General features: G+C 34.6%; 1 protein-coding gene across 1 annotated transcript; it reads right to left on the bottom strand.

The window, feature by feature from the left end:
• Positions 1 to 41: 41 nt before the first annotated feature.
• LOC149792918 (uncharacterized) lies at positions 42 to 19,914 on the bottom strand. Its single transcript, XM_089966758.1, has 7 exons — positions 19,832 to 19,914; positions 12,547 to 12,620; positions 11,624 to 11,716; positions 8,360 to 8,464; positions 7,268 to 7,365; positions 4,085 to 4,138; positions 42 to 898 (listed from the first exon to the last, which is right to left on the bottom strand). Exons 1-7 carry the CDS (start codon positions 19,884 to 19,886, stop codon positions 199 to 201), a joined length of 1,179 nt encoding a protein of 392 aa, XP_089822884.1. The 5' UTR covers positions 19,887 to 19,914; the 3' UTR covers positions 42 to 198.
• Positions 19,915 to 21,771: the final 1,857 nt, after the last annotated feature.

The raw sequence follows: 21,771 nt of genomic DNA, 5'->3' as shown, positions 1-21,771 counted from the left end.
TTTCTCCATCTTTAAATTCTTCATCTGGTTATTAGGCAATTCTTTAAATTCTTCATCTGGTTATTAGGCAATTCCTCTATCTTACTTTTTTCCTTTTGACTTTTTTTGTTCTTTCTAAAGTCACCTTGTCACAGGTCTCGTATTCATAACTGGATAAATTATAATCTTTCCCTTAATGTCAACATCAATCACTGCCATCTAATTCATCTCCCGTCTGCTTTTCTTCAACTTCTTGGACTTTCCAGTGGCTTTTTCTTTCATCTCCTTTACCCCTTGGTTTACCTCGAGCTTTTCTTTCACTTCACAGGGTTCATTTTTTAAAACTTCACGATGAAGAGAATCAAAATGAATCTTCTTTTTCTTGTTATGTAAACTGTTATCCATTAACTGTCCATCACCTCTCGTCTTCTTGGACTTCTTTGACTTTCTTGGTTTGGCTTCTTCCTGTACTTGACCATAAATTTCATTGTCCACATTGCCATTGTTAACAGAACAAGTAAATTCTTCCAAACTATTATTTGCATCAACCAAATTTAGCTGTTCATATTTTCTCTTTTTCTTATTTTTCTTCTTCTTTACAGATTTTTGCTCTACATCCATGCTACTTTCTTCACACTGGTAATTTCCACCAGTAACTGAACTTGATATCTTGTTATCATTGCTGTGCTTTCCACCAGTATCTGAACTTGATATCTTGTTATCATTGCTGTGCTTTCCACCAGTATCTGAACTTGATATCTTGTTATCATTGCTGTGTTTTCCACCAGTATCTGAACTTGATATCTTGTTATCATTGCTGTGCTTTCCCAATGTCCTCTTCATGCTTTCCACTAAAAGTCGTTCCTGCTCCTCAACCCTGGAAAGCTTCCCATTTAGATTGTGGCCATGCCTTGCTGCCCTAAAATATTTAAAATAAAAATATGAGATATTTAAAACAAGAGGAATAGGTGGGATTAATATCACTCACCTGGGTAACTGGCTTGCTATCTTGAAACTTCATACATGTATTGAAACTAGAGTTGAATGAAAAGTTTTCAGCATATACTAGTAATACCAGTGTTGCACCTATGAGAGATACGATCATACAGACCATTCAAAAGATGGAGATGTGGTTGGAGCTGCCACTGCAACACTATATGGTACCATCCTGGATTGGCAAGTGGATAAAGCCTCCATTTTCACAACCATACTTACAGCCACTTTTAACTACAATGAAACTTGCGAAACCTTAAATCTAAAATCCCATTTATATCCCAGATCTTAAAGAAGCACATTTTAACGAGGTAACGAAAGCTGCATATCATACAGATTTATGAGGATCGGAAATTCCCTATACTAAGTTCACATATAATTCATCGTGTTCTTCATGGCAAATGATGTGGAATGAAAATTCCATATACTGACTTCACATAATTCATTGTGTTCTTCATGGCAAAAAATGTGGAATGAAAATTCCATATACTGACTTCACATAATTAATTGTGTTCTTCATGGCAAATAATGTGGAATGAAAATTCCATAAATATGCTTTGTAAAAACAAGACCATCATGAGAATGACATACCTTGTATTGAAGAAATTGTAGAAATGATTTGGCATTGTGCTGACTGCATATCAGACACTTCCTGAACAGTGCACATGTGTCGTAGTCCTCATTTTCATGGGACATCAGAACCAGGTGGGAGGAAGGAATGTAGCATTACCAACAGTTATTGTATCATTATAATTAATTTTACACTCCCCTCACCCAATTTACACTCCCTTCACCCAAATATTTGATTTTAAAATCAGTAATACGTTGTCTGTGGTTATTACATAGCTGGATTTGCCCTATTGATCTGTGGCTCATGGCCTCAAGAACTTGAATAAAAAAGGAATACTCACCCTTACAGCAGAAATGTTAGAATCGTGTAACTTAGCTACTTTCTGTACCACAGCTATGGGCCTAAATAATATATGCCTTCACACTGATGGAATGAAGGTAGCATGAGGTCCTGTGTGATTGCCATCCCAATGCTGAACAAGTTAGACAGGCCCATGCTGAATGAGTTAGACAGGCCCATGCTGAATGAGTTAGACAGGCCCATGCTTAATGAGTTAGACAGGCCCATGCTGAATGAGTTAGACCCATACTGAATGAGTTAGGCCCATGCTTAATGAGTTAGACAGGCCCATGCTGAATGAGTTAGACCCATGCTGAATGAGTTAGACCCATAATGAATGAGTTAGACAGGCCCATGCTGAATGAGTTAGACAGGCCCATGCTGAATGAGTTAGACAGGCCCATGCTGAATGAGTTAGACAGGCCCGTGCTGAATGAGTTAGACAGGCCCATGCTGAATGAGTTAGACAGGCCCATGCTGAATGAGTTAGACAGACCCATACTGAATGAGTTAGACCCATACTAAATGAGTTAGACAGGCCCATGCTGAATCAGTTAGACAGGCCCATGCTTAATGAGTTAGACAGATCTGTGCTTAATGAGTTAGGCAGGCCCGTGCTTAATGAGTTAGACAGGCCCATGCTGGATGAGTTAGACAGGCCCGTGCTTAATGAGTTAGACAGGCCCGTGCTGAATGAGTTAGACAGGCCCATGCTGAATGAGTTAGACAGGCCCATGCTGAATGAGTTAGACCCATACTGAATGAGTTAGACAGGCCCATGCTGAATGAGTTAGACCCATACTGAATGAGTTAGACAGACCCATGCTGAACGAGTTAGACCCATACTGAATGAGTTAGACAGGCCCATGCTGAATGAGTTAGACCCATACTGAATGAGTTAGACAGGCCCATGCTGAATGAGTTAGACCCATACTAAATGAGTTAGACAGGCCCATGCTGAATGAATTAGACAGGCCCATGCTGAATGAGTTAGACAGGCCCATGCTGAATGAGTTAGACAGGCCCGTGCTGAATGAGTTAGACAGGCCCGTGCTGAATGAGTTAGACAGGCCCATGCTGAATGAGTTAGATAGGCCCATGCTGAATGAGTTAGACAGGCCCATGAGGCAGCAATAGCTAAGACCAAACAGGCTTTAATTGTCATCAATGAAAGATGTATCAGCCAGGGATTGATAACCTGTCTTGATCATTAAGCCAATCCATCTAGACACACTGATAATCTGTCTTGATCATTAAGACAATCCATCTAGAAACACTGATAACCTGTCTTGATCATTAAGAAAATCCATCTAGAAACACTGATGACCTGTCTTGATCATTAAGACCATCCATCTTGAAACACTGAAAACATGTCTTGATCATTAAGACAATCCATCTAGAAACACTGATAACCTGTCTTGATCATTAAGACAATCCATCTAGAAACTGGATACTAAAATGTTAGCAGATCCCTTCAAGGGGAGAAAAAACTCATTTCATACCCATTCATTTTAAAAGTGGCAAAATAAAATCCTAATGCCCAACTGGGCATAAATGATGATCCTGATCATCACAAGCACAACTACAAATGAGATGGGGGGCTCTCTACAGGAAGTGGTGTGACTGAAGGTAGCTGGTTCATGGCTAATAAATCTGGTTGGAAACCTTGTTCAACCTTAGACAACCTTGTTCAATGGATATGACTTAAATGTCACTCTTTCATCTTGCAGACACATAGGGAAGGAAGAAAACAGTCCTGAGTGTAAGCTTCTTGCAATTTGGTTAAAGACCATAAGACACACAAGAGGTTCCATGTTGGCATAAGTGAGCAAAACACTAGTCTCTGCTGCTGAAAACACCGTATGTGGTCAACAAAATGAGAATCCATGCTAATGATCAGGCCAAAGGAAGTAAATTTTATAACAAACCTGTAAATAGCAAAGTACTTACCTGTCAGCAGTAGGGCCTCCAAGAATCTGTACATCCTAGCGAAGAAAATTTTATATAAAAATCCTGTACATAGTAAAGTACTTACCTGTGAGCAGTAGGGTCTCCAAAAAGCTGTACATCATAACGAAGCAAATTTTACAACAAAACTTGTACATGGCAAAGCACTTACCTGGAAGAAGTAGGTCTTCTACAAAGCTGTACATTCTATTAAAGCAAATTTTATAACAAACTTGTACACAGCAAAGTACTTACTTGTGTGCAGTAAGGCCTCCACAAAGCTTGAAAATTTCTTGCTCGTTAGCAGGTCTGCAGGAAAAAAAATAGAAATGATAATTTTCAAAACCAAAAAAAAAGAGCAGAACGACATAGCACTGTTATCCCCACCAATCTAACAATCTGTACTTTGAGTAATCATATTAATTGTATCAGCAAGACAGTTTTTTAGGATTTGAGATCTTACTAAATAAATAAAATAAAAGATTTAAAATCTGAGCAAGACCACATTTCTGCACAACTGATCCCTAGTCCCAATTCCATTCAATACAGAAGCTGAGATATAACAATGAAAGATCTGCAGCCTTTCTAAAACTATAGACAACAATATGTGTATACAACATATAGATACAACATGACATCCATACTACATGTACATGACATGCACAATATGTACAATATGACATGGATACACCATGTACACAATGAAATGGATACATGTACAAAATGACATGGATACTAAAACATGACAGATACTACATGTACAACATGACATGGATACACCATGTACAACATGAAATGGATACTACATGTACAACATGACATAATATGTACAACATGACATGGATACTATATGTACAACATGACAAGGATACATGTACAACATGACATGAATACTACATGTACAACATAACAAACAATATGTACAACATGACATGGATACTACATGTACAACATGACATAATATGTACAACATGACATGGATACTATATGTACATGACAAGGATACATGTACAACATGACATGGACACTACATGTACAACATGACATAATATGTACAACATGACAAGGATACATGTACAACATGACATGGATACTACATGTACAACATAACAAACAATATGTACAACATGACATGGATACTACATGTACAACATGACATAATATGTACAACATGACATGGATACTATATGTACAACATGACAAGGATACATGTACAACATGACATGGACACTACATGTACAACATAACAAACAATATGTACAACATGACATGAATACTACATGTACAACATGACATGGATACTACATGTACAACATGGCATGGATACAGCATGTACAACATAGCATGGATACAGCATGACATAGATGCAACATGTACAACACAGCATGGATACAACATGACATGGATACTACATGTCCAACATGGCATGGATACCATATTTACATCACATGGATACAACATTTACAACATGGCAATGATACTATGTGTACAACCTGACATGGATACTACATGTACAACAGTACATGGGTACTACATGTACAACTTGAAATGGATAACACATATACATGAAATGGATACTACATGTACAACATGACATGGATACTACATGTACAACTTGAAATGGATAATACATTTACAACATGGCATGGATTCAACATGAACTACATAAAATGGATACATGTACAACATGAAAAGGATACTACATGTACAATATGACATGGATACTACATGTAAGACAAGACAAGGATACTACATGGATACTACATGTACATTCAAAATTCAAAACTTGATTAATATCAGATCTTCTACATGTACATTTTACTCTGAATAAAACAGTTGGTCACAAGCAAATAATTTTCCTTTAATTGTAAAACTATTATATCATCTTAGAGAATAACATGATGCACAGGAAAGGTAAATCAAACTAAAACAACAACCTATCTATACACACACACAAGCAAAATCACTGACACACACGAGTAAGATGACGTATCACTTAGATACTTGATATGATGCATCTGATATTTCAGACTACCAGATAACTGAGGTGACTGTAGTTATTTATTAAGTTGACTCTTCTTGTAATGAAACTGAAAACACTTTAGTTATCAGCAAAGTGTGCAAAGTACAATACTGGGTTACATGTTCAGGCAGACAGGTATATTGCAGCAGATATTGCAGGGGATAATCATTTTATTCCAAGCTGTCCGAGTGTAAGTGTAATTATGGTGGATTTCTTTCTTCTAATTTGAGCCAACAAGGTGGACATGACATGTTTCATATTTTTATATTTAAAATTAATGGACTCATTTTGTATTATGAATCAATGCTGTACTTGTACTGGTGTTTTATTCTCAACAATTACTAGCATATATTTAGTCTAATTCACTGAGCATGTATGATTTACGTAACATACATGTAATTATGGGTGCTATGTATGGTTCTATCAGTCATAAATATTGATATGTGCACATACACAATACACATGAATACAGTCTGTTTTAATGTTAATAATTAATGGGATGTTGTTAATGTATTAGATTTTGACATGGCTTGTTGTAGGACAGGAATCTGGCAATTACAGGCAGGTTGTTGCTTTGCAGTTAGAGTGGCATGTCAATGTCAGTTGTTGTGAAGCTTGGCGTCCTATCCTTTTAATTATACTGCCTCTGAATCTCAAGTTAAACTGCGGTCAAAAATGTTACCGCTAACAAAAACAACGCTGGAATACAAGGTTAGAAATGAAAGTCAACCTTGCACAATGTGTAGCAAATAATACTCAATACAATACCTACTTTCTAGACATATGGTTAGAATTAAATCCAATCTCTTATTGATAACGAGAGGCAATGCAGTAATGACTATACCACTGCAGTGGGAAGGGGAGGTAATTAGTGAGTTTCTTGCCTTTGCCTATGTGGTATATAGACAAGCAAAAAAAAAAAAAGGATTTATTTTTCCTTCTGTGATAAATGGATTAGAGAGGTACTGAAATATATTTCTGAACATTATTGTGGTCAGAGAATGTATTCCAATGAGAAATAGTCCATCAGATGTGTTGATGCAGGATTGGGAAATCCACTCTATGAATCAGAATTTGATAGCACACAATAGGCTATACATGGCAGCCAATACTGATGGTGGAGGAAGAACCCGGGAAAACCCCGGAAAGAACCACTGACCCACGAGAAGCTACTGGCAAGCTTTCTCACATACCCACATTAGCAGAATCCGAGACTCGAACCCACGCAGACAGAGGTGAGATGGCAGTGATCCGTAACGCAGGGCGCTTTAGACCACTCGAAGCCCCAGAACAAATCTGTTCCTGCCTGCAAATTCTGGCTCTCAGATGGAATATCCCTATGATGAATTCTATTAATCTTCATGTTACACCACTCCAAGAAATGCATACTGAACTAGATGAATACATATACTTACATTATAGCTGTTTTATTCTTTGTTTTTTCCTCATCATCACTACTTTCTTCTTTCCTTCCTGGTACTGATTCATAACTTCCATCTGATAAAGTTGCACCCTAGATTGAAAAAACTCACATTTAATGCAATTTATGGTGACAACTGGTCTAGCACTTAAAGAGAAAAGATTCTTGGCACATCAAGTACAATTTAATGTGGTACAATTCCTGCTGACTTTCCATTTGTTTACCCAAAAATTGACAGGCTTCCACAAAGTTTGGTCCAGTTATGTTTAGAAGAAAATGTTATTTTGTGGAAACCATTTTTATTCTTTTAGTAATAGTGACCTTGACTTTTGACCTTTAGAATACAAAACTGACAGGGTTCTTTCTTACCCAAGCATAAGCCATAAATTAAGTCAGGAAATGCAGTGCCACTCCTGTGTCTCCTTTAAATCTTTGAACAATGGATCAAATTCCAATGTGCTATTTTTAAACTTACTGCCCTTTATTCCTATCTCTTCAAACAATGAAGTTAATTGCTTTACAAGCCACCTGCTTCTCTTTGATACATAACAGGTATGTCCAAGAGTTTTAAGTGTTCAGATTAATTGGTGTCAATGACAAAAGTGCCCTGTTAAATTAACATCCCATGGTGCTAAATATATATATGATCACATGATCAAATTTTTTGTGGAGGACAAATAAAAACAATAAATTGCCAGTTACATTTTGGTTACTGAAGGCAGTATTAAAAAAAAGAGCAAACGAAAAAGAGCAGTCCCTTGCTTTTTCAACAGTAGTTACCAAACTGAAGTTCCGTCAAATTCATGAAATTGAGTTTCAACTAAAAATAGACGTGAAAACGGTGTGATAAAAATGGCTACTAAGGTTAGAAACAGTCTGAATACAAATCTATCATTATTTGCAAATTCATGATAACCTGTACCCCAAAAAGTAAATAAACTGACTGCACATTTACAAACTGTCCATACAACATGGTATGATAACCTGTACACCCCAAGAAAATAAATAAACTGAGTGTACCTTTACAAACTGTCCATACAACATGGTATGATAACCTGTACCCCAAAAAAATAAATAAACTGACTACCTTTACAAACTGTCCATACAACATGTTCTTTTTGTCATATGTCTTTCTCTTCTTTGAGATCACGGGACCATTGTCAGCTGATACTTTCTTGACCTCAACACCATTCTGTAATCAATTAATATGCAAATCAATAATTATTTTTTTAAATGTTCTCAACAAGATATCCCTACAGCTTAGTCGAACTTCTTTTATTCTTTCAGCATAATATAATTAAATTTTTTATATGCAATGTTTGATCATGTTGTGACATTAAGAATGATGCTATAATGTCACAGATTGCAGAGGCATAATTTTTAATGTAACTGAATATACTTAAAAGCCATTTGCTCATGAGAACAGAAAACTAATTCACTATTCCATGGACATTGATATTAACATTTGACAAAGCAAATTTAGAAGTAAAATATATTTTCTGAGAATATTTACCTGATGACATTAACATTATAAAAATAAGCTACCTAACAAATCAAGCTTTTTTTCTGAATATACATTGGTAGACAAAGGGGAGTAACTCTTCCCATTACCTCACCTTGGCCACTGACAGGTGGCACCAGTTTAAACCCAAGTAATACATCAAACTGGATCTGAAGGGTGGTTAGGAGGGTTTCATTAGGATGTGATTGTGTAAGTTTTTTATATGTATATTTAATTTGTATTATTTGTTGGCTTTTCTTATATATTATGTACATCTGTATTTTGTACCTGACCGTCCAAAATCAAAATCATGGTGCATCTGACCAGTTAACACTTATTTTGTATACAACATAATAAAAAGATAATATTCCTCTATGACTGTGGATTATTCTGATCATTATTAATGGTAAACATGTTTACTTGAATCTGGGTCTAAGACATCAAGTTTTCATTTGGAAATTCCTAAACCTTTTGACAACTTTGAATGTTTTATAGGAGACTGACCTACATCCTGACTATTTTTGAGTCTTAACTTTTTATATAGTGTTGTTTACTTTAACAATGACTCATTCTTGCCTTAACATGGGAAGCATAATCAGTCATATTGTTCTTGTCAGTTTTTAGTTTGGGTTGAATTATTTATTCAAATTATTATTTACTGGAATTGCAAAAAGCTCTATAATATTCTTGGATTAAAACACTAATTTGAAATTATAGTGAATTCAGACAATTACATTTTGGACGATATTATTGTGATAAATCAAAAGACAGCACATCATCACAATGCAAGCTATTGGCACATTAGCATATTCACAACTACATGCACATCAACACATTCAATATCAGAAATTATTTCAAATACCACTGGAATTCAATTGGAACTTCATACATTTGGCCCCATGTTAGAACTTTTGGGACTATTTGGGTATTGATTTGCAATACTTTAACTTATGTTTGAATTTTCACTTTGTGTTCTAAGGAAATAAATTATCTGTTAAATTTTACAAAAAGTTTTGGTTTTGGCTCTTGTAAGGCCATAGTCATAACAAAGTTTTCACAGATAAACACAATTTATTAAAAATTTGCTTTCTCTTGAATACATTCCCTGATCTCATAATATTTTGAGATAGGCAATAGCAGGAATCAATGTTTACCATCCTACCTTTACCACAGGTACACATCAAGGGAAAGATTAATAAATTGTCAATAACAAGGACAGACCACTCACACAACACAAGCGATGATCATACAAGACAACTATACCCTGTTAAGAATAGAATTATTGAATTTGGATCACCAATATATTTTATGGGCAAATCCAAAGAAAATACCAAACTACTTGACACGAGGAGGTTGTGCTGATGTCATCTGGGCAGTAGTCACTCAACTCACTGGAATCACATCTTTTCTCTGCACAGGTAAATCCCAGCCAACAGCTTCCCAGATTTAAATATTATGAAATGTAAGAAATCTCTCTAATTTCATGAGCTTATCCTTTGCGATTTCAGAGTACACCAAGTGTATAACCCACTGATAATAGAGCTTGAAGGGTGCCATCCTCTCTCCCAGCCCTGATTACAAGAATGGGTACTTTCTGGTTCCATGACTTTACTCTGCACGCTTCAAGTAATTCTACTGCATGGTCAGGGAACTGCATGATCACTTCAGTAGAAATAACCATCGAAGACTTAGAGCAGTGTCAACATCAGCCTGCTGATGGGAGCATGTTCTTGGCTACAAAGACTGGTTGCACCATTAGAATCAAGGAATGATCTGATCTGAATTGGACATAGCTCAGGTCCACCGTAAGTGCATACAGGATTACAGTGTGACGTAACAGATACCAGACTATTTATTTATGACAGTACTTGGGGCTTGGTTTAATACAGTGGCATGTATTTATCCAATAAGCAGCTGGGGTGTATAGAATATTCCAAAGAACATGATATATTTCTTATATTATTATGTATATTTGATTTAATTTATATTTGATTTAATTGTTTGTTTCTTTGTTAGTTTTACATTTTTTTTAATTCCACTACATGCTGTTGTAATGTAACTTTATTTACTGGAATAGAATTCAGTTCTGATCTTTTTTTATATTTTTCAAAGGAAACAATAATAGAAACTTTGTATCTAATGCTGACATAGTTCCTGACCTTGATTCAGAACCATTAAGAGTTGCAGTAAACAACTTTTTAAAAATTCTGTCTCAGAGTAAGATTCATAAAGTGAAGTTGAGGCCATACTTGGAGTATATGAAAAATAACATGTATCAATTAGGTTTTTCCAGCAGATTGACCCAATCCGGGCAACTGTTTCGCATTGTAGCTAGATTTATTATTGATGTTTTGAGAAAGAATAGTCATTAGTGCCTTAACACTTGAGAAGTTAAAGTGTTTTATGTTGTGACCAATTTTGGGCTAATTATTTTGTTTTCTTCAATTTATTTGGATTTCAAGTTTGTTTTCCCTGGAAATACTAGTGCTCTAAACTAATTCTTCGACAAATACATTTATCGAAATTTTCACAGAATTCAAAAACTGGAATATTATTTTCTGTGATTCAAAAAGAACTGTTGACACATCAGTACAATGCTGACCACAGCATACGTCATCGTCTTTCATTTTGGATTTTATCGGGAATCGAACTCAGTTTCATTAGGACTTTTTATTACTAGGACTTCTGTTTTTTGTTAAATCTTGGATTATTTTTGTATTTGATTCGTAAAACCGGTAGTTCTTTTTCTCATTTTTACCTTGTTTCTCTTGAGAAATAATTTTACAAAGCTTGTTGTCTTCACTTTTTTCTTGTTACTTTTGTAAGAGCCTCTAAACACATAACACTTACCTCTGTATTTTTTACATGAATGCTGCCTGCTGCCTTGTTAAACACATGATCCCACCAGTGGAAGGTGAAATCTGCACCAGGATCATGACCAACCTAGATCAAGACAGTAATAAGATGTATTCAAAACTCATGAATTATATGGTTTCTACAATTACATTAAGTTACAATTCCTGAAATTTTAGATGTATGTATGTATGTATGTGTGTGTGTGTGTGTGTGTATGTATGTATGTATGTATGTATGCATGCATGCATGTATGTATGTGTATGTATGTATAACAGCATATCAGTACAATATTGGCTATATGACTCAAGAGTTCTAAGTGACTCTTTGTCCCTTTGCCTTCAACATGTTATCTTTTTGTGGACTCCATTTTGAGACGGTGCTATAAGCAACAGCTTGATCATGCATGTATTTTGCAGAAGAAACATCAGGGGACTGAAGAAGCAGATGTAGTCCTATAACTTTGGACTGGTTCCCTGACCAGCTCCAATGAATCTAATATAAAACCCAGATCAAGATCAAATCTGGACAAGCCAATATTCAGATTTACCCACAATGATCGTAATTTTGTATTTTTATTCTCATTATTCCACCTATAATTTAGGAGTCATTTCAGTAAGACTTACGGTTAAATCATAAGGGTATTTAGGTCTGACTTGGTATTTTACCTTAATTTCCTTTATTAAATATTATTTGACAAAATATGATCATTACCACTATACATGGTTCAACACACAATGCTGTTCTTAATAGAATGCAATTCAGTACAAAACACAGCTGATATGGGCCCCAACTAGTTTGTTATATAATCAAGGAGACCTGCAAATACCGCACACTTTCCCAAGGAAATTTATAAAGCAAGACTTAAAAAATCTGAATCTGAATAGGCAGAACTGATTAATACATGTAGTTTTACTGACCCCTGCTGTATCATTCTTGATTTTCACTTTGATAGCCTCCTTTATACCATCTTCTGCTTTTCCCAAGCCTGATCCTAAAAAAAGGGAGAATTCTTTTTGAGTGGAACACCCTGAAAAAAGTTAACCTTTTAAAATCTCAATCCCACAAACTGAGTAAAATTATTTAAAAGATTATTAACTTCTATTTTTGGATCTCATCTTATCAGCTAAATGATAAAAAGGATCAATCAGACACAAAAATTTGGGATCTATCATGCAGTAGCAAGTTTCCAAGGATTATACATTTCAAGGAATGTACCTCTAATAAATGTAGTGAGGCCACCAAAAGCTATATTATATTTCTACATGTAAGCACTATATTCAACATCTCTTTCTTATCACAAAGTAAAGGTAAAGCACAAACATCAAAAGTATTCTCCAATGGTAGTAAACTGAATGCTCTCTTAAAACCTTTGTATCTTATTCACATTAATGGGTATCTTGTTACAATCAGGATACCACAATAACTTGCTAAAAGAGAGACTTCATAAAGACCACAAATTAGTTAAAATGGATAAGTCTACAGAGAGTTCTGAGTGATCTAAAACAAAAGTCTGAATTGGCAAGTCACAGAGATTTCTGAGTGATCTCGAAATAGTTTGAACGGACAAGTCTAGACAGAGTTCTGGGTGATCTCAAAATAGTTTGAATGGACAAGTCTAGACAGAGTTCTGGGTGATCTCAAAATAGTTTGAATGGAAAAGTCTAGACCGAGTTCTGGGTGATCTCAAAATAGTTTGAAATGACAAGTCTAGACAAAATTCTGTTTGATCTCAAAATAGTTTGAAATGACAAGTCTAGACAGAGTCTTGGGTGATCTCAAAATAGTTTCAATGGACAAGTCTAGAGAGATTTCAGAGTGATCTCAAAATGCTATGACTGCCCAAAACTAGAATGCACAAGTCTAGAGAAAATTCTTCATGATTTCAAAAAATTCTGAATAGACAAAGACTAAAATGTATATCAATATAGTCATGTTTACTCATCTCAAATTAAACAATTGTTGCTCTAAAATTCAATACTTTTATAGTTTAACAAAAGCCTATTCTGCCCTGATGGTTGAATGCTCTACCTTTAAGTGTCATCAAAAACCTAACAGATGAAAATTATTGACTGATGCACCTTTATAGTGGTGGCCAGGTACTAAACTAGGTCAACAAAAGAAGATACTGGTTCTAATTATAACAAATAACAGGGTAGTACACATTTTTTCAACCTGCATAGCTTGTGTTGTGACAACACTTTCTACTGGATCTCACCTTTAGGCCAACCTCAGCCAAAACATTGTCGATGTTTTTTAACACTGTATGTCTTTCTTGGGGCATTTATACAATGACCTTCCAATTAATATAAATGTTCAAGGATCAAAACGAATAATCACCATTTAAAGGTAAGAGCAATCAAATTCTAAAAAGACATCCATTTCCAAAACAGTACTAAACACCTACATGACTTGTACTTTAGAAGCCTTGTATCAGTCCCTTGGATCACCTACATGACTTGTACTTTACAAGCCTTGTATCAGTCCCTTAGTGAACCTACACAACTCATACTTTAGAAGCCTTGTATCAGTTTCTTATATTTATTTTATTTTATTGTTTGTTTGTTTATTTAATTTTTTTAAAAATTTCATTACATGTGATTGTAATTTAACATTGTATGCTGGACTTGACCTTGTCCAAAGTTGAGTTTATTTCTGCTTGACCTATCTGTCTTTTTTTTTAAATTTTTGTATTTACTTCATTTATGTAAACAGCTTCATTATTCTCTATGTGGATGAGCTTATTATCAAGATTATTATCCAGGTAAACATGTTGATCAGGGCCAGGGTTTGGATATTCCTAAGCAAATTCTGTAGGCTATTGTGTTGTAAATAAACAAGGCTTGTTAGATCATTCTAGAAGGTTATTTTCCATTAGGTAATACTTATTTTTAGAAAATGCTAATTGTGACCTGATGTCAAGCAAAGTACTATATTATCTTGTGACTGTGAGGATTTTATCAGTCCTACTTTAACATATAGCATTTTAAGCTGTATTATGTTGTGATCAGCTTGGGCTGAATTTTATTTTCTTCAAATAACTGAATTCAAGTGATTATTTTCTCTGGAAATACAGAAGTGCTCTGACAAAATTCTTGGATAAAGACATTCATTGAATTTATACTGAATTCTAACCTGGAATAATATTTCTGTGATTCAACAAGTGACTGCTGACATATCAGCACTTGGCAGGCTATAACAGACATGTCATCGCCTTCAATGTTGGATCTCTTTGGGACTTGAATTGAGCTTTATTCAGGACCTTTGCTTACTAGGAATTGTTTTTTTAATTCTTGGATTATTTTGGATTTAATTTGTAATACCATAAGTTATTTTTTTTCTCATCTTTTTCACTTTGTATTCAAGGGAAAAAAATTATTTGTTAAATTTTGTTGTTTTCACTCTTTTAAGAGCATATACTCGTAACACTTAAAACACCTACATGACTTGTATTTCAGAAGCATCTTATCAGTCTCTTAAAACACATACAGTGCGACCCTGCTATAACACAGTAGTTGGGAGCCATAGAACCCGACCATGTTATAGACTGAACCATGTTATAAGCAGCCATGTCAGTTAGCTGAAGAAAATGATGCATGTACCCAAAAAAAAATTGTCAAGGGAAGGGGGTATAGGTAATAAATGCAGGCGGTAAAATATGTGCTTCATTGGCACAGTTACCATCTTAAATTGTTGCATATTGAATGGGAAAGACACCTGTAGTGAAAACAGAGAAGGCATATATAATATTTTACTTTATTTAGAGAACCACGGATTGGTACATATACGTGTCTACTGTTTATATATACATGTCTAATGTATAGCATGAATAAAGTTTCAACACCGTGTACTCACCCATGAATCTCACCACATACATTGAATCCACAATACAAGTAATTCCATCGAAAATAAGCACACAGATTTAAAATATTCAATAATTTTGTCACAGGTCATATAAGTCTGAATTCAGTGGATAAACATAACACAATCATGTAATGAATGATGAAGCACATTTACTTTTCAGTATGCCCCAAGTCGGTAAATGTTAGTTTGCGTTTTAAGCCGCCATTGGTAGTGTTCGCAAACATGAACTTTTTCCCTGCAAAAAGTAAACTTTCACTGCAAAGTAAATGTGTTCCAGTCAAACTGGAAAAAGAAAAATTCATCAGATTCCATTGCTTTTACTTAAATTTATTATTGACTTCCTTTGAAGAAAAGTTCTTTGTTTTTACTGAAGATTGTAGTCGGCTTTCTTTGCAAGATTGAGACTGGTTTTTTTCCATTTGCTTAGTACATTTTCATAATGGTGCTTCAAAGGTAATGTACGGAAAATGCGAGTGTTCAGAAGGATTGAATTCTGAGTGAAAAGAAGAAGAATTTTACTTACCATCAACATATAAATGTCAGTCTATATAAATATGTTAATCACTAGTGAGCATCCGAAAATCCGATGAAAGATAGCTTACGAGATAATGCCTCGTCCGGTTGATCTCCACTACCAGAAATGTCAACAACAAAAAAGCAGATATCTCACAACATTCAGTACTCATGTTCTATGTCAACATAAGCGGGTTATGATATAACAATGCACTGTTAAGATGGTTTGTCAATATAGACAAAGAAATTGTTTATGTAACAATATATAAATTTCAGTGAATTTTATATCAAGTTTGCAGCTTTGTTTCATGGGCCCTATAAATTTCTCCACTCAAACCAATAGTTGTATATACAAATTTAAACAGCCAACAATGTTGCCAATAAAATAAAATCACCAGATGGTACATTTTGCTGCCAATAAGGAAATCACAGTTTGCAACATTAGCAAAGCCTTACGATATCCTAGAATAAACATTTTGCGCATTATTTTTCGTACTTTTGAGAAGAAAAACTATTTTTTCATGTACAAGAAAAATACATATAAAATTTCAGGAGCCACACCAAGTTATTCATGAGCGATCTCTTCCCCAAAATGATAATAAACTTTTTAAGTTTTTTTTCGTACTTTAAAGAAAGTTAATTTTTTTCATGTAGGAGAAAAAAAATGTATATAAAATTTAGGGAGTACATGGCTTGTACTTTAGAAGCCTTATACATAGCTGTCAACCTTCCAGGCTCACAATTAGTGAAAATAGGGATATAAAATCATGAATTTGGTCATGAATTAGTGGTCTGAATGCATGAACACAATGGTGTGAAGATATCTGTGCATATGCTGTCATGTACATGTAATAGGGGTTGTTTCAAAATTGGTTTCAAAATGTTTTAAAGCAAGAATTTCTGTTGAAGTTTTAAAAACTAATTTAAATTTTTTTTTTTAAATTGTCATAGCTTATGATTAAACATTTGAACCCATTTGTAATTACAATACCATAATCTATTGTTATGAAAATCTATATTCTTTGTAACTTTTATTCACTACTATAAATTGTGGTGATTATCTATAAAGAAAATATTACAAAATTTTGTATATAGATTTTATTTTAAGATATTAAGAGTGCTGGTAGACTGCATAGGATCTATGCATGTGACTATTTGACCTCAGATGTCATTGATGTAGGTTGCGAGATTTGTATAGTCATGTGACTCGGAATGCAAATGGCGAGATTCTGGTCAAATTTCAGCAACGATGAACTTTTGTCTCGTCTGTCAGCATATTAAAGATATGGCGAATGCTATGCTCATGATTTTTGAGAACATAAATCATATTCCTATCAATTTCATGCAGGTTTATCTCGATGAAAGGTTGTTCAAGTTTGCTAGGCCAGCTAGTAAGCAGCTACCTTTTGCAAACACCAAATGGTGTTGGCAAATTCCAACTTTTCGATAGGCAGTGGCCTAAATGCCAACATCAATGTCCAAATATAAAAAATGGGGTGGCAAGGGTCAGAGTAGTCCTACATGTAAGACATAGCACATGTTGATTTTGTTTAGGTGCTATGTCTTACTATCCAAATAACGACCTTGTATAGTGTGTTCCGATGTCGTTGACATCGGAATGAGCAATCAAAGTTTCAGGAACATCTCACACACTTGGCAGCCTATATCGACCTTTTCCCACTAATTTATGTGTAATTTATATCTTACTGTGCTGTCTTTATCCTGGTGGAATGAAAATATGATACTAGCAAATGGATGCAATTTCATGTTCCACTGACATACATTTGAATTTGTTGCAATGCGACAGTAGTCAAGGTATGCCGAAGTAAGTTCAAGTAGGTTCATGCTGGGGATCTGTTTCTTGAACAAAATGAACCATTGCTTACAGTTCCAATAGGCATAATATTTTTTTTATTCGTTTTGTTTCAACTTAACCCGATTTCAGCATTCTCGGCTTTCATCGCTTTCCTGCCAACTGAAATGAGGGCCAAAAAACTTGAAAATGGGTCCATTTCTTTTGTGAGAATTTGAATTTATTAGAGAAAAGGCATCAGAGTAAGTAAAGACTGACTAAAACATTATAACTTTACTTTATTGAAAAGCGTCATTATTTTAGTTGTCAGTTGTGTGAAATATTCCTGAAAATTTTACTTTCGTAACGATGTTAGTCGACATCAAAACACACTACACAGCACTGTTAGTTAGGCTGTAAGACCCTGACGCCCAAAACATAAATATCAGTGTCAGGTCTTACATGTAGGACTAGGGTCAGAGGAAACTCAGACTACGAAAACTTGATCTCCAAAACTCGAAATTTTGACGGCCGGTTATTTTTAGGTTTAAAGTTTTGAACAGTTCCTGGTGTAATATCTTAGAGTTTATGTGGGCAAACAAATATAAATATGTAATAATGACACCATGATAAAACCAAAGAAATTAATGTTACAGCTTGAAAACGCGTTTTTGAAATACCTTGCACTTAACTACCAATAGCCCTTAACAACTGAGGAAAGGATTCATATCATGTGCTGAAAAACTTAAGCACTACTGCCATGATGGCCAATTCTGCGCATCAGGTAATTCTGTGCAACGATAAGTCATTTCTGTAAACATTGGATCACGTGTTATTTTGGGTCAAAAATCCATTTTGTCTCCAGAAAGAATAATCATACATTAGTTAAGAAAAGTGATATTCATAAAATGTACAAAAATATCCCACATTTAGACTCGAAATGTACATAAAAATGTGATTTCTAAATGGCAACGTGAAGACCCACTCCATGACCTGCTTGAACCTGTAACCCAGAAAATGCGATTTACTATGCATCTTTAAGAATCATACAAATAAATACATTCAATAAAAGATGGAAATGTGTACCTTAAAACAAAACTACTTTAATCCAAGTTTCCAATTTTGCAAGAAGTTGTCCCACACCTACAAAATCGTATGCTACCCAACGTGTCTGCTTGCCACTAGAACATAAATTATGAACAAATTCCCAGGCGTATAGTCTGTTTCTAAATTCTGTAGTAATTTTTCCCCATCAACAAGACATTGTAATCACATTAAATCCTATTCATTGTTGTTCCTCTTCCATGTAATAGCTTATTTTTCATAAAATGTTGAACTTTACTAACTTTTTTACAAGATCGGTTTAGTTTGCTTAATATCTCTTGCCATTTATTGGCATTTTTACGTTGAATTTTGTAAAACTAGCTATAAACCTGACATAATTACTCGACTGAACTGCTGACGGAAACAGTCCAAAGTAATATATTTCATTTCTGTAGCCCGATAGATAAACATTACATCTTTTCAAAGCTATGCGCAGAATAGGCCGACATATCGCGAGTCAGGAAAACAGGGGTGGTGGTGGTATCCCTGTTTCCAAAATTAATATTATTTTGAACTGAATATTCTGGTGACAGTTCAATTGCATCTTTTCAAATGGTAAGCATGGCTGTATTTTATTTTTGTCAATCGCTCGAATTCGGTATGCGTTTTGCTTCAATATTGGAAACGAAAACCTTAGGTGCGCAGAAATGCCCGACAGCAGTGTGTATATATATATATATATATATATATATATATATATATATATATATATATATCAAAATACACAGAGTAATTTTGGCTCATCTTGTGAAGTTTCCAAATTTGTACAACATTAAGCTCTCTGTAACAAACTCGAAAACTAATAACTTATATCATTTCTCGATAAATGAAGATAAAAGTAATTTAGAAATTCACAACATCTTATATCAGAATGTAATTAACATTGAAAAATGTCTGACTCGTAAAAATTTATGATTTTCAAATTACTATACCCTCTTTCCATCCGTGTTTTGACAACTGATTACGAGCAAAGTTGTTTTGTGCCATGTGCTGTTTCAATTTCCGGTAACTTACACGTACTAACGCCGTACAACAAAAAAAGATCCGGATGTTTTTTTAAATTTAAAACCCCCAAATATTTTAGTGATCATCGGCGTCATGTAAATATTGCTTGCAATGATTGATTGTGAAGAAATTCGTTGTATCATTCAGGCAGACACATTGAAATATAATTAAAAATAATGCATTATGTCAAAATTCGGTAGAAAGCTGAAACCTTATAACAAACTGTCTCCGTGGCCCCGAGTGGCCAAGTGGTAAAAAGTACTCACTATTACGGATCAATGCCATATTTTAAATGTTTCTTATTATTTTACAGATTGTTATTTTGACTGAGTATGGACAGAAAATGCAAGTTTCCATCATATGTAATAACGAGTTATACAATTTTATCTACTTTTGTCTATATTCGACACAGCATAACCAAGGTACACAAAGCCAGAAAATGTCATATTAGGAAGGTGTATTTATGTTGCAATATCAGACCGAAGAATAAATCAACCAAACCGAATGACTAAGGTTATACACGTACCCCATAAATAGACCGCGAATTGGGAGATTAATGAATTTTTATAATAACAAAGTCAGACAAAATCGTATTTGAAATGTTTTGTATTTTTACTTGGAACTATGAAAATAAAATGCCGTATCGTGCCCCGTAATAAAGATATTTACTGTACTGTGTCGACCGGAAATTGCAACTTTGTATCATCAATTATGTAAACACTTTAGATAGGTCTCAAGGGAAGTACAAACAATTTATCAAATAATAGCATTATCTGAATTCGAACTTTGCTGCCAAAGTTTATTCGGTTATTTAAATCGGCATAATTTATGTTGAAAACTAATCCTTCAGTTTGGTTAATTTATTCGTCAATATAATTTACAATATAAATACACTTGTCTACTATGGCTTGTATGACTGTCAGGCTTTGTGAGGATTTGTCAGGCTTTGTACGACTTTGTCTGATTTTGTGTGATTAGGATGTATTGAAAAATTGCATTTTCTTTGATTATAAGTTAAATGAACAATTTACAAAGTAAATAAACAGTTTACACATGACTGTCAGACTTTGTTATTACTTTGTCATTATTCGATTTCGAACTTTGTCACCCAATTTTCGGTCATTTAATTCTGCATAAATATGTTGAAAACTGGTCTTTCGGCTTGGTCCATTTATTCATCAATATAATTAACAATACAAATACACATTTTTAATTTAACTTGGCATGGATTTGTGGGGCTTTGTCAGGCTTTGTCGAGCTTTGTGTGGCTTTGTCAGGCATAGCAGTATTTAGTAGGACCTCTGCCATCTCACCCTTGTCTGCGTGGGTTCGAGTCTCAGGTTCAGCCAATGTGGGTATTTGAGAAAGCTAGCCAGTAGCTTCTCCTGGGCCGGAGGTTCTTTCCGGGGTTTTACCGGGTTCTTCCTCCACCATTTATACTGGCCGCCATGAATAGCCTATCTTGTGCTGAAAATGGCGTTAAACCCTACAAGAACAATAACTGTCTCCTCTAGTATCCCTATTGTTTGGATAGATCAATATACATAAACGCAATGCTAATTAATTAAATTGCAAGTAGTGAAGAGAGATAAAGAAAGGCCAAGTCTGGTTTTCATCGATATATTTGTCTGAAAACGATAATATAATTTTATGAAGGTCTGCACTGATGAAAATATTTTTGCAACTTTATTAGAGAACATGTAATTGCAAAAGAATGATGTAAATAGTGTGAGTCAAACACATATTTCTTGATTCAGATATATTTATCATTAAGTCTATGTCATCATCGGGCCTTTTCTGCTAAAGTCGCTAGCAGGGGATTCTCTAGGAATTTTACAATAATAAGCATCCCAAGCTTCGACCTGTT

The sequence above is a fragment of the Sinohyriopsis cumingii genome, chromosome 8 (assembly GCF_028554795.1).
Source record: "Sinohyriopsis cumingii isolate HCF-2022 chromosome 8, ASM2855479v2, whole genome shotgun sequence".
Lineage (NCBI taxonomy): Eukaryota > Metazoa > Mollusca > Bivalvia > Unionida > Unionidae > Sinohyriopsis > Sinohyriopsis cumingii.
The sequence above is the reverse complement of the archived record's forward strand: the minus strand, read 5'-3'. Positions and strand labels throughout refer to the sequence as shown.

Coding starts and splice junctions, on each gene's coding strand:
- LOC149792918 (XM_089966758.1), bottom strand. CDS start 19,886: ATGGCACAAAACAACTTTGCTCGTAATCAGTTGTCAAAACACGGATGG. Junction 8,465..11,623: donor TTCATGTAAAAAATACAGAG/GTAAGTGTTATG, acceptor AATTGATTACAG/AATGGTGTTGAGGTCAAGAA. Junction 899..4,084: donor GGAGGCCTTACTGCACACAA/GTAAGTACTTTG, acceptor TAAATATTTTAG/GGCAGCAAGGCATGGCCACA.